Genomic DNA, 13,132 nt, shown 5'->3' on the forward strand with positions numbered 1-13,132 from the left:
TCTCTCTGTGTGTGTGTGTGTGTGTGTGTGTGTGTGTGTGTGTAAGAGAAAACTAGCTTCCATGAGATTCAGGCATTGTTGTTTGGGTCTGTTTGCTATAAGCAGCCAGGTCAGCCCTAACTGATCGCACCCTGTGATTTCTGGAACACCTGCTCTCTACTCTTTTCCCTAAATCTCCTCCATCTACTAGTCAGTGATGCTTGATGCCCTTCAAGAGGACTAAACCTTTCATTCCATAACCAGAGACAAAAAGTATAAAATGCAAATGTGTCTATGATCAGTAATGTCTCAAGAGAAATGTCACCACTGAAGAACATTATGAATTCACCTGCCACCAGTTGATAGGCAAAACTGACCTGACCCAGGTTTGTTCCTCATTTGATAGGAGGCCAAAGGGTATGAAGCCATTAAGCATCCCAAAAGGAAAGGGGCAGGAGAAATTCCCCAAGCGGGGAGAGTGCTTATAAAAAGACAGCCTGGGCAACCCAGGGTCATGCAGCCATGTGTCAGTGCCTCTTGGTAGAAACACAGCTTTATGCAAATGTGAAAAGGATATAATATGACTTTTGGTATCAAAGAGATGTGGGTTCAAGTGGTAGAACTCTTGTCAGCTGTGTAACCATAGGCAAGTTACTTAAATGTCGGGCCTTCAGTTCCAGCATCTGAAAAATGGAAATACTAGTAACTACCCTTGGCCAGGTGTGGTGGCTCATGCCTGTAATCCCAGCACTTTGGGAGGCCGAGATGGGTGGATCACAAGGTCAAGAGATTGAGACCATCCTGGCTAACATACTGAAACCCCGTATCTACTCAAAATACAAAAATTAGCTGGGTGTGGTGGTGTGCACCTGTAATCTCAGCTACTCAAGAGGCTGAGACAGGAGAACTACTTAAACCCAGGAGGCAGAGGTTGTAGTGAGCCAAGATCGCACCACTGCACTCCAGCCTGGCAAGAAAAAGTAACTACCCATGGAGATGTTCTGACAGTTAGATGGGACCAACCTGTGATGGTGCTTCATATGCCTTAAGCAACCCTGACATCACGGCTGTTCTCCTCCTCATAATCATCAGTGATAAGTATAATTCTACGTTTGACAAGTTACTAAGTAACTTGTCCAAGGTCATCAGCTAATAAAGAACTGTAGGTCTTTGTCATACTAGGGTTCATGTTCCCTCTTTTATACTTCGTAGCTTGGACAAGAAATACTGAACTTCATTTTCTCAAAATCATTTCCCATTTTATAATGAGAATAATATGACTTTTCTTTCTTCCCCTGCAGGTGAGATGCAATCCTTGGGGTTTGTGCGCTTTGAAAATGGCAGAGCTGTTTGCACATAAGATGCCCCGTGTCATCCCTCAGGTTGACAGATAAATTCTTTGCAGGAAAGTACCGTGGTCGGCGCAGCTATGCAGGCATAGAGTAAATATTCAATAAACATGTGGGCTGAGCCCAAGAGGGCTGTGGTGGGCAGGACCCTGTGGCACTGACGTGAGGTTTCCTGCCACCCCCAGCGTTGAGGCAGTGAGCGATCGTATGGAGGTGGAGTCAGGAAGCAGGGGGAGGCCCCCAGCCTTGATAACAGGCCCACTTCCTCTGCCACCCAGCCACATCAAAGCAGGATAAACTGTTTCATTCATTCCCATGGCAACTGGGTCCCTAAGACTTCACGGTGGAGGGCTCCCCCCGTGCCCCTTCTCATTTCTCCGTGACTTTACCAGGACCTACCTTCTAAGCTAACACCACTGCAGCCCTTATTGCCCCCAGCACTGTGAAATCAGTTAGGCCAACGTTAATCCTCACTAACTGCATTGACAGGGAGGCATTTCTATACACCCATTTTACAGATGAGGAAACTGAAGCTCCCAAGCTAAATGTCTTGCTGAAGGCCCACAGTTAGTGAGCAGCAGACCCAGGATTTGAAAGCACAATGGTCTGGTCCCAAGGACTAGTAGTCACTAAGTTCTTCTGCCTTTCCTTGAAGCATTCTAGTCCCCTGGCCTCCATTCTAGTCCCCTGGCCTCCATTCTAGTCCTCTCTCCAATTAACTGGGGGTGGGAGAGACTCAGGAATTGGGCAAAAAGATTATCGCAGGCCTGTTAAAAATCATACGAGAGCATTTTTCAACAAGCTGCAGGCTTCACATTTTATCATTCTAGGGTCTGGGCCTCACCATCGCCTGCCCCTCTATGCCACATCTGCTTTCTGGGCTGCCCAGAACAGAGTTTCTACCCAGCCGCCTGCAAAAATATCTCAAGGCATAGCGTGCATTGAGCTGAGGAGAGACAGCTGGTTCTATTGCAATTGGGAAGTGGTCTCCCCACAGATAATCCCCTCCCACAACCTCACAACTCCCTTATCCTTTTCAAAACAAAAGAAGAATCATTTAGGTCTTTAGTAGAAACCCAAGGCCCTGCCAGGACATTTGGATTTTAAATTCTTTCTCTGAGCATTGTAGAAAGGAAGGAAAGCATTGCCTCCTAGCAAAGGAACTCCAGTCACCAGCAAGCTCAGAAGAGATCTGGGTCTGTTTGTTTTGGGAGGGAATGAAGGAGTTTGACCTTAATCTGGCTTGTTCCTTTAGGGTTTGTCCCTGTCCTTGAGAAGCTGAGCTGGCAGATGCCTTTCAGGGTCCAGCCCCTCCTAAGGGTCTTCCTGATGTCCTAAATCTCCACCCTCATAAAGTCTCTGTTATGAGGTGAGGACCTTGTTATAGGTAGACTTGGGGGCTGGCCAAACCCTAGCTGTACCTGCTCTACTCTTTGCAGTGACAGACAGCTGACTGGGGGCAGGCAGATCAGTTGATTGGGTGAGGCTCAGACATGTCAGCTGACTGGGTGGGGCATAGACAGATCAGGTGACTGGTTGGATAGGAAAATTATGAACCCTTCCAAAGAAATTTACAATTTACTTCAGTCTTGAGCTCCCTGGGGTCCATAAGTTGTTGGGGAATAAGATGTGGTACTTCTATCCTGTGTGTGTTTAATGTGTAAGGTGAGAATTAAATGCTGCTGGTACTCAACACGGCCTGGTGCACATATACATTAGAAAGAGAGAAAACTAAAATAGCATACATAGTATTGGGAGGCGTGCTTTTTCACTCAACTAGTTACTCAACATCTTTTGAGCTCAGTACCTATTTCTACAATATCCTTTTTAATAATTCAGTATCATTCCACCAAATGACTTCACCACAGTATACTTGACCATGTTCAATATTTAGGTTTTTTGGTACTGATTATTAGCAAGAATGCATTGATGAACATCTTTGTACATCCGTAGGGATTCATCAGGATAAAATTCAGGAATGGAATTGCTGGGTGAAAGGGTATTCTTTCTGATGCTTTAGCAAACACAGCCCCCCATTCCTCACCAATTCCTGACCTCAGGTGATCTGCCTGCTTCAGCCTCCCAAAAAGCTAGGATTACAGGTGTGAGCCACAGCACCCGGCCTTTTTAGATAGAATTCTAACTCAATTTTTTATGGTCTACCAATTATCCTGATATCATTTATGAAATAACTGATTTTTTCATCAATAATTTAAGGATGCCAGTTTATCATATAATACAATTTTGTGTATTTAATCTGATTCTAGATATTATTTTGTTCCATTATCTACCTACTCTTATAATCATAGTGTACTATTTTAATAACTATAGCCCTATAGTACCTTCAAAAATGGAAATATTTTCTTTCCTTTAAAAATATATGAATATGTCTAAGTACATAAATCTTTCAAATAGATTTTATTTATTTTCTTTATATATATTTATATGTAAAATGTTGACATATTATGTTTACATATATTTAAAATTTTTTTTTAATATCTTGGTATTTTGATTGTGGTTATGTTTATTTTTCTAACACTTGGTCTCATTACAATATTGATTCAATCCAGCAATATGATTCTTCAGTTTTTCATTCTTCAGCAAAGTTTGTTTCCTCTATATAGGTCATTAAAATTTTTAAAATTTATTTATTGTTATTATTTATTTATTCATATTGAGACGGAGTCTCCCTCTGTTGTCAGGCTGGAGTGCAGTGGCAGGATCTCGGCTCACTGCAACCTCTGCCTCCTGAGTTCAAGCAATTCCCCTGCTTCAGCCTCCCGAGTAGCTAGGACTATAGGCACACACCACCACACCCAGATAATTTTTTGTATCTTAGTAGAGACGGGGTTTCACATGTTGGCCAGGATGCTCTCGATCTCCTGACCTCATGATCCACCCGCCTTGGCCTTCCCAAAGTGTTGGGATTACAGGTGTGAGCCACTGTGCCTGGCCTACTTTTTATTTTTAATTGCTGTTGTAAATTGGGTTTTCTCATTATGTTTTCTTACTTGTTAATGCTGATTTATAAAAAAAAGCTCTTAGCTACCTGTTTTCTAGTTCTGACAATTCTTCGTTCAGGGGATTCTCTCATTCTTCCCAGGAAAGCAACTGTTTGAGCTCCAACAAATTAAAATTTCTCTTCTTCAGAAGAGAAAGTATTCTTTATTTTTGTCTTTTTACATAGGCAAAAAACCCTATAAGCCAGAGGAAGAAGATTATTGACTCTAAAGAAAATGCCTCCAGCATTCTACCTTGGGCTGCTGCCAGGTAAAATATTAAAAGCACTTCTAGAGTAATCATTTCCATATATTGAGGGGTTTTGAATATCAGGAATGGTTTTGGGTTTTATGAACTATTTTAGAGGCATCTATTGAGATGTATTTGTCACTTTATTCCTTTGAGTACCGATTTGCTGAGCCACTTAGTAAATCACACTTGACTATGTTTTCTCCTGCACGATCATAGTTTCCTTAGACATCATTTTCCCATCTATGACAGCACCTGCAATTTCTGAAGAACTCCTGCTTTTCAGACCCCACACATGAAAACTGTCCCAGGTCTTGTCCACACTTGTCACAGAGGCCATCATGCCTGGCACCAACACCTTCCCCGACCAGAACTGCATCAACCCACGCATACAATTCCCTACTTGTTCCTGGGGCACAGAGACCATGCAAAGGCCTCTTGTCAGCATGCTGGGGGCTTCTCTCTCTGATCTGGGCAGACTTGGAGACCCCTTGACCAATCAGATCAGAGGCAAGTGGCGAGGTCTCCTTGCCCCGAGCGCCTGCTCCTGCTTCCCCTAAGAATTCCTTCTCAAGTTACCTCCCATGTTTACTTTCAACCAACAGATTCAACCATCAGATGCTTGACAATGTCAGGAAGGAAAGCCTCCAAGGTTGTGAACCAAGGCATGGGCAGAGATGAACCAAAGGATACAAGGTAAGGAGGGTCACAAAGAACAGCTTCAGAAGAGCTGGAAGTATTCTCACATTGTGAACCTTGCCCCCCGTGCCAGCTGCCTCCATGCTTACCTGGGGCCTTGAGTTCAGCATCGATGAAGGTGAGCAGCTCCTGGCAGATGCTGCAGTAAGGAACAGGCCAGGTCAGGAACCGGTGGTAGGTGCTGGCTGCCTTCAGAAGGAGATCCGAGTCTGGTGGGAAGTGTGGTGTCTAGGATTGAGGTGGGCAACAAGCAGAAAGATGTAGGTAAGAAAAGGCTCAGATAGTCCCCAATAGCCTCTGCTCCTTTTCTGGAATATTCCTCAAAAGACACACCTTTCCTGGCAGCAATGTGTCCCAGGACAAGGTCAGGAGGAACTGGAAGTTACCCACCAGGAGTGAGTTATAGATGGGCAAGATGGTACCCGGGGTGTCTCTACTGGAAGGGACTTGCTTTACCCAATGCTCGAGTGAGCCTCTCTGAAAGGCTGACCACTTACTGGTAAATGGAGCCATTGCTGCCACTTGTTACAGATAATGGTCTTCAATGCCTAAACCACCTTTCCTTAAACAGCCTCATTACAGGTAAATGTTTTTTGAGGGTGGAATCAGTCCGTGCACACATTTGGTGCCACTGGGGGCGATCACATTGGGTGAAACTGATCACATTGGGTGAAAAATGAGGTGGACATAGAATATCTCTTGTGGCTTGTGAACAGTGACAGCAGTTCCTTCATGGGAGCTCACAGATGCCAGGCACCATGGTGGCCACATGGAGTCACTGGAAGCCTCTCACGGTGGCTGCTCTGAAGCCATCTAAGTGTTGAGAGCCATTTCACATGCTGGTTCTTGACGGTTTCTCTCTCTGCTTATCTCCAGGGGTGCGAGGGTTCTGCCCCGGAGAGAGGATGCCCTCCCTCCTCCTCCCTCGCCTCCCGCGTCCTGGCCCACACTGGACTTACGCAAAGAACGGTGGAATAGAAGAGCAGGGCCAGAGGGGTGAGCAGGTCGTAGCTGCCCTTCTCCTGGACCTGTGGAGAGGATGAGACAGAGCGAGACTCATTCACGGGGTCTGGGGCTCCCTGAGGCAGAATACAGCAATTCTTTCTCATTCTAGCCTCTTTTTTTTTTTTTTTTTTTTTTTTTTAAGTGAAAAGTGGTGTAATTACATGACAAACATTTGGAAAGTAGATGTCAACGAAAACACTCAAAACTTTCCCTCCCAAACCCAACCACAGCTAATGTTTCAAAGTCCCTCTCCTGACAGCACTTTGCCCTACGTATTTTCTTTATGTTCTGGGACACATGTACAGAATGTGCAGGTTTGTTACACAGGTATACACGTGCCAATGGTGGCTGGCTGCACCCATCAACCAGACATCTAGGTTTTAAGCCCCGCATGTATTAGGTATTTATTCTAATGCTCTCCCTCCCCTTGCCCACCACCCGCTGACAGGCCCCGGTGTGTGATGTTCCCCTCCCTGTGTCCATGTGTTCTCATTGTTCAGCTCCCACTTATGAGTGAGAACATGCGGTGTTTGGTTTTCTGTTCCTGTGTCTGCGAAGCTATAAGCTGTGTGTATACTTAACTTCTAATGTATTTTACATATAGTATTATAAGTAAATTTCTACTTTACTACATGGTCTCCAAGGCTACATTTTCCCTTCTGATCATACGCTTACCTGTTATTTGTGTTATAAATGTTTTTTTTTTCCAGTTAGTTGTTTGTCTTTTAATTTTATAGATATTTGTCATGTACAGAGATTATAGGCGTTAAGTTTTCCTCTATGGGTTTTTGCTTTTGCATGCAAAGATCATGTAAATATTCATATATATTTTCTTATTTTTTTGAAGCTTCATTTTCCGAAGTTGAAATATTTAGGCTGGGTGTGGTCGCTTATGCCTTTGAAAGGCTGAGGAAGGCAGATCACTTGAGGCCAGGAGTTCAAGACCAGTCTGGCCAACATGGCAAAATCCCATCTGTACTAAAAATAAAAAAAAAATAGGCAGGCATGGTGGTGTGCGTCTGTAATCCCAATTACTTGGGAGGCTGAGACTCTTTATCAAAAACAAAACAAAACAAAACAAAACAAAAAACAAGAGAAATATTTAATGCAACTAGAATTTCACCTGCTGTATGGTGTGAGTTGGGGATCTATCTTTTTCCAAATGTTTAGTCAATTTTCCCTAAACCATTTAATAAATCTTACGGATCCAATTGTCTTATATGTTAAATTTTGTTTATGCCCTTGGAGAATATCCATTAGTTTTAGCTGCATTATACTCCATCTGGTAGACCTCCATAACTTCCTAGTTTCACTGTGGACATTCAAGATTATTTTCTTGGCATTTTACATATTTTGCAATGAACACCATTACGTACATTCCTTTTTCTATAATTTGGATTATTTTTCTAGAAAAGAGTTCAAGAAGTGGAGTCAACGAATCAAAGATTATCAACATATTTATAGACTTTTATGACCTTTGAGACATATTGTCATATTGCTTTCCAAAAGGATTTTGCCATTTATAATATTTTATATATATAAAAGTACTGGTTTCACCATGCTCTTCCTGCATTGGTTTTTATCTTAAAAACAAAACAACACATAACAAAACAAAAAGAGAGAGAGAGTGAGAGAGAGAGAGAGAGAGAGAGAGAGAGCTGGTCTTGTTCTGTCACACAGGCTGGAGTGCAGTGGCACAATCTTGGCTCACCACAGCCTTGACCTCCTGGGCCCAAGCACTCCTGCCTTTCTCCCATGTAGCTGAGATTACAGGTGCACACCACCACAACTGGCGACTTTTTCTATTCTTTGTAGAGATGAGGTCTTGCTATGTTGCCCAGGCTGATCTTGAACTCCTAGGTTCAAGCATTTCTCCCACCTGAGTCTCTCAAAGTGCTGGGATTACAGGCACAAGCCACTGTACCTGGCCTTACCTTTTTTTTTCCCTTGCTAATTTGTTAGGCAAAGTTTGTCTCATCATGGTTTTAATTTGCATTTATTTCATTATCATTTTTTCATATTTGTTTATAAATTCTATTTATCCTTTTGTGGACTGCCTCTCTGATACAACCTACCACACCACATGCACGTATGTGCACAGCATGTGATTTAGAATTCATTCGTCAAAATGCCGAAGGTTTCTCGGCCCATTTTGGAACTCGTGGGAGTTGGAGACACACAGAAAGCCCCATCATGTCTTCTGTGCTGGATGACCTCAGTAGGCTCAAATTCAGAATTCTCTTTCTCTTTACCCTAAATAGACAATGTGTCTACCATGCCTCACGGGTCAGACTTTCTACGAAACCCTTCCATATGGCTCCACGGTGGTCCAGACTTTCCATTTGGGTTTATATGTTATGCACTTCCAAGGTGGTTCAGCTGTTCCAAGCTGGGTGGCTTATAATGAGGGTAAAAAGTACCAGGTAAATAGTGGTGTAACCTTGGGCATCTTCTTACAGGGAGAGGTAATTGCGAGTGAAAGTAATGTGTTTTCCAACTCAGTCAATGTATTTAAAATCATACACACACACACACACACACACACACACACACACACACACACACACCCCATAAAAGAGAATTCCTTATTAAGAAGCCCAAATCCTCTTTTGGGACTCACAGCTATTCTGGAACCCAAGCCCAGCTCAACACTAAACACATCCCTCTTCATTGTCATAAAAGCCATTGATGAAACTATGAGAGGGGGCCTCAGTTTACCTTTTCGATCAGTTTTCCCTCTCGTGTCTTTGTTTTTAATGGATCTTTTTGAGGAAGGGAATCGGGTAAAGTGTCTTCTCCCTTCCTAGTCAATACCTGGACTTACAAGTCATGTCTGTGGCTGAATACAGGACCCTGGCTCGTGTGTGATGTGTTCTTACTGAGTGCATTCCTGCACAGAAACCCCTCATGCGCAAGCACTGCCGAAACACAGAACTCACAGGTTCCCAGGGCCTTTGCCAAGCCCCTCTAGGGGTCCAGGCGCCTGGGAATGATGTTCTCTGGGACCTATTTCTCCACTCTACGGGGCCAACCCAAGCTCTGCCCTTCCATTCCTGACTCTCCCTCACCTCTCGGGTCTTCTGCAGGATCTGCTCAAGGAGGATGAGGAAGTGGCCCGGGTCCCTGCTGACCAGCTCCTGCAGGCTCCAGCAGTTCAGACACAGCCCAGCTGGAAAAGGAGAGAGAGGCGAGGGGTCAGTTCTGGTCTCTTTGGGCCACGCTCAGGCAGGGGCTGCAGAGAAGGGGCATTTATGCTGGAACATTCTTCTGTGGGATCGCACTGGAAGACTCCTTTCTAAAGTAAGCGAATCCAGGAGAAGATGCTGGATTCACACTTGACCCTACCATGCCCCATCAAGACATAATGACAACTTCCCTGTTCCTGCATAAGCAAGAGACACAGGGATTGGCGCTGCGGGCTAGGATCTCCTTTAGAGGACAATGAGCTCGCCACAACTCTGCTCCCCGTGGGAGCACCATTTCTCCCCAAACCTCCCCTGCCCTGGCTTTCTACGGTGGTACCTATGAATTGCAGGGAGGTTAGAACAGAGGCAGAAATTGCTGGAAGAATACAAAGAGGAGCCACGGTGAGTTCCATCCCAAGAAGCAAGACCCAGTCTACAGCGGCCATGGAGCTTCCCGGGACTGGCCAGGGAGCCCAGGAAGGGGAAGCTAAACTAGTTCTATTTTAAAAGCTACCATGAGCACATTGTCACTCTGTAACTTCCCCCAGGCTTTCTTATTTTGTCAGTCTCTGTTTCCCTGCAGTCAGCAAGGGTAAACCCCTACAAATTAAAGGGACAGCCCGGGGCAGGGGAGCAGGGAGGGACTGGGGTGTGTGTGTGTGTGTGTGTGTGTGTGTGTGTGTGTGTAATGGGGTTTGAGAGCTGCAGGAGTGGAAATGGATTGCGCCTGAACTTTGTGGAGCTCAAGCTCCAGGACCGCTCATGTGTACTTCAGGCTCCTTCCAAAGTTCTGAAGGCTTCTAAAAATGTGTCCATGTGGTCACAGGTTGTTGTAAAATTTGCAAAAGTCGGGTATTTTTATATGCTTTTGCTTAACAATATCACTCTCCCCAGCTCAGCTTAGGTTCCATCAAAATCTGGGTAGGAGGCAAGAAAGAAAAGTACCATTTATTGACCACCTACTATGTGCCAATACAGTGCTAGGCCTCTGAATACATAATCTTCGTTGGGGCTCCCACTGTCTCTTCAGGAAAGTGGTTCCATTATTTTTATGTATTTATTTATTTATTGAGATGGAATTTTGTTCTTGTCGCCCAGGTTGGAGTGCAGTAGCTTGATCTTGGCTCATTGCAACCTCCACGCCCCCAGGTTCAAGCCATTCTCCTGCCTCAGCCCTCCAAGTAGCTGGGATTACAGGCACCTGCCACCACATGTGGCTAATGTTTTGTGTTTTTAATAGAGATGGGGTTTTGCCATGTTGGGCAGGCTGGTCTCGAACTCCTGACCTCAGGTGATCCACCTCCACCTCCCAAAGTGCTGGGATTATAGGCATGAGCCACCATGCCCAGCTGGTTCTTATTATTATTCCCATTTCGCACACAAGACAAGTAGGGCCAGGGTCCTGGGAGGGAAAGTGGTTTGCACAGGGTTGTACAGCCAGTGGGAGATAGCTTTCACCCAGGTCTGCCTCATTCCAAAGGCCAGGGACAGCTTCTCAGAGGAAGCGACATTTCAGCTGAGACCTGGATGAGGAGCCAACTATGTGCAGTTTCCAGGGAAGAGTTCCAGGCAGCAAGGCCAAAGGTGAAGAGGGATCCGTATGTTCAAGGAGCACTGGGTGGCTACTTATGGAGAAGTTAGGGAGGCAAGTGAGATACGGGGGTGAGAAAGCTCTGCAAGCATAAGGAATTATTACGGCCAGGCTCCAGCCTTCAGAGATGCAACTGCCCGGGACTGCAGACACCCTATTTCCCAGTCCTGGGAGCTGGGAAACAGGCCTTCTGTTTTCTGAAGCTCTGCTGAATTTTCTCTTATTCTATAGAGAAGAGGAGGATAGAGCTATAAGGGGAACTAGAAATAAATGGGAGAATTCTGGGGAGAGCTGCCTGTGAATTCCCAGCTGCTTTTTCAGAATCAGCAGTTGTAGTTTTCTAAGCAGATTCAATGCGTTCTTCCAGAAGCAAAAGGCAGCCCCGAGTAGGATGAGGAAGATGCTGTGGGAGAAGGGAGAAAGTGCCAGCTACTGAGGACTGACTACATCAAGTGCTGTGCCGGGCACCTGCCCAGGTGAAGTCTAGGGACTTGGCCAAGTCACACAGACAGGGTTTGAACTAGAATCTTCCTGCTTCCATGCCTGATCCAGTGCCCACTATGGCCCCTGAGGCTTCCTTGAAGCCTCAGACCTACCTGACCAGGAGGTGGAGCGGCGGCTGAGGCTGAGTCCATGCAGACAGCGCTCCAGAGCATGCTGGATACGGTCCTCTGTGCATGTCGTGGCCCCTGGCTGCATCCTGAGTCATTGCCTGCGTGGGGGACAGACACCGGTCAGCTTGTGGAGCTCCTTTCTCGGAGAGTACCTGGTCCAGTAAAGACAATGGGCACTCACAGTGCGACGCGATCAGCCCAGCCTCACTGTAGCTCAGGTGCTGTGGGAAAGCACTGGGGGCCTTACAGCCATCCCCAGGGAGGGCCACATCTGAGTGGCAGGAGAGAGCACCCCTGCAGCAGAACAGGACAGAAATGTGGGAAGTAAGGGGTCAGGGGTGGGAGCAGAGAGGTGGAAAGGGACCTGCCTTCCCCACTGGGTAGTGGGGAATACTGCCAAGTACCCATGGAGTGGTCAGACCCCAGTGGGCTTGGCAGGAAGATCCTGAGGGGAGAAATCAGAATCACTTGGAGGACTTTTTCTGAATTTCCAAGGCTGTGTTCCCCAAACCCCCAGGGATGGGGCAGGGAGCACGTTCCTGATAAGAAAACCATAGGAATTCACTCGATATGCTTGGAGCAGCTCTCTGACTGGGTGCCTGGGTCACAAGCGCCTATTTCTTTTCTGCCCTAACCTACTCTTTTGCCATTTTTCTTTCCTTCCCCTGAGGCTTGGCAATGTCGCCTATGATTCAAAGACCTTCCTTACCCTCCTTCCTCATCCTATTAAGGAGAAACCAAGGGATGCTTCGCTGAGCTGGAAAACCACTGAAGTGGTTTCAGGGAATTTCAGGAGGGTTTTAACCCCATTTGGGGAACTGAGTGCCCCCAACAGGCCCAGCCCAGCTTCCTAGTCATGGATAAGGGCTCCCAGGTCTTTGGCAAAGCCACAGAAGGTGATTTGGCTCAGTAATTAAGCCTGGCTCTGGGATCCAACAGGCTTAGACTCAAACCTGGACTGTGATATTTGCAAGCCATGTGACCTTGGGCAAATTATTTAACTCTTCCAAACTTCAGTTGACTTATCTGTAAAACAAGGGAACGATGGTGCTAACCTCATGGGGCTCTTGAGGGGATGAAACACTTCGGCAGACACGCTGAGTAAGCTTCCAACGCACAGGCGCTGTCCTGCTATCGTCACTGCCGTCAGCGACCCTGCCCTCGGGATGTCGCTGCATTCACCCCCTCTGGGAAGATCCCTTCACTGGCCAGTTAGGCCAGGTTGTAGAGGGTTGCCGAGAAAGCTGCAGTCCAGCTCTGTGGATCTGGGAACAGACCAGGAAGCCAGAAGAGGAAGCACAGAGCTCAGAGCTGAGCCATGCAAACGACATGCAAAGAGATGAAATCCTAACCTGGGTTCTGCTGTGCGGCTGGAGTGTTCAGCTTACAGAGGCCCCACACAGGCAAATCCTCCTGCCTCCCCTGCCTGGGAGGCACCACTGGCTAAGTTGAAAGCTAAAC

At 46.1% G+C, this 13,132-nt stretch overlaps 1 protein-coding gene and 1 long non-coding RNA gene across 4 annotated transcripts in view; one reads left to right on the forward strand and one right to left on the reverse strand.

The window, feature by feature from the left end:
- PIK3R5 (phosphoinositide-3-kinase regulatory subunit 5) overlaps positions 1-13,132 on the reverse strand; it is an 83,824-nt gene that overhangs the window by 18,873 nt on the left and 51,819 nt on the right. For all 3 annotated transcript variants that reach the window (XM_010339849.3, XM_010339848.3, XM_074388165.1), the window contains exons 2-5: positions 11,654-11,769; positions 9,350-9,450; positions 6,236-6,304; positions 5,366-5,504 (exon numbers count right to left, since the gene is read on the reverse strand). In XM_010339849.3, coding sequence (XP_010338151.1) covers positions 5,366-5,504; positions 6,236-6,304; positions 9,350-9,450; positions 11,654-11,756 — 412 coding nt within the window. In that variant the 5' untranslated portion in view covers positions 11,757-11,769. The remainder of the gene's footprint in view (positions 1-5,365; positions 5,505-6,235; positions 6,305-9,349; positions 9,451-11,653; positions 11,770-13,132) is intronic.
- On the forward strand, positions 2-6,441 carry LOC141581797 (uncharacterized). The gene is made up of 3 exons (XR_012514537.1): positions 2-2,697; positions 4,516-4,598; positions 5,183-6,441. It is a non-coding gene; the product is annotated as an uncharacterized LOC141581797 (long non-coding RNA).

Source organism: Saimiri boliviensis, chromosome 17, assembly GCF_048565385.1.
Source record: "Saimiri boliviensis isolate mSaiBol1 chromosome 17, mSaiBol1.pri, whole genome shotgun sequence".
Classification (NCBI taxonomy): Eukaryota; Metazoa; Chordata; class Mammalia; order Primates; family Cebidae; genus Saimiri; species Saimiri boliviensis.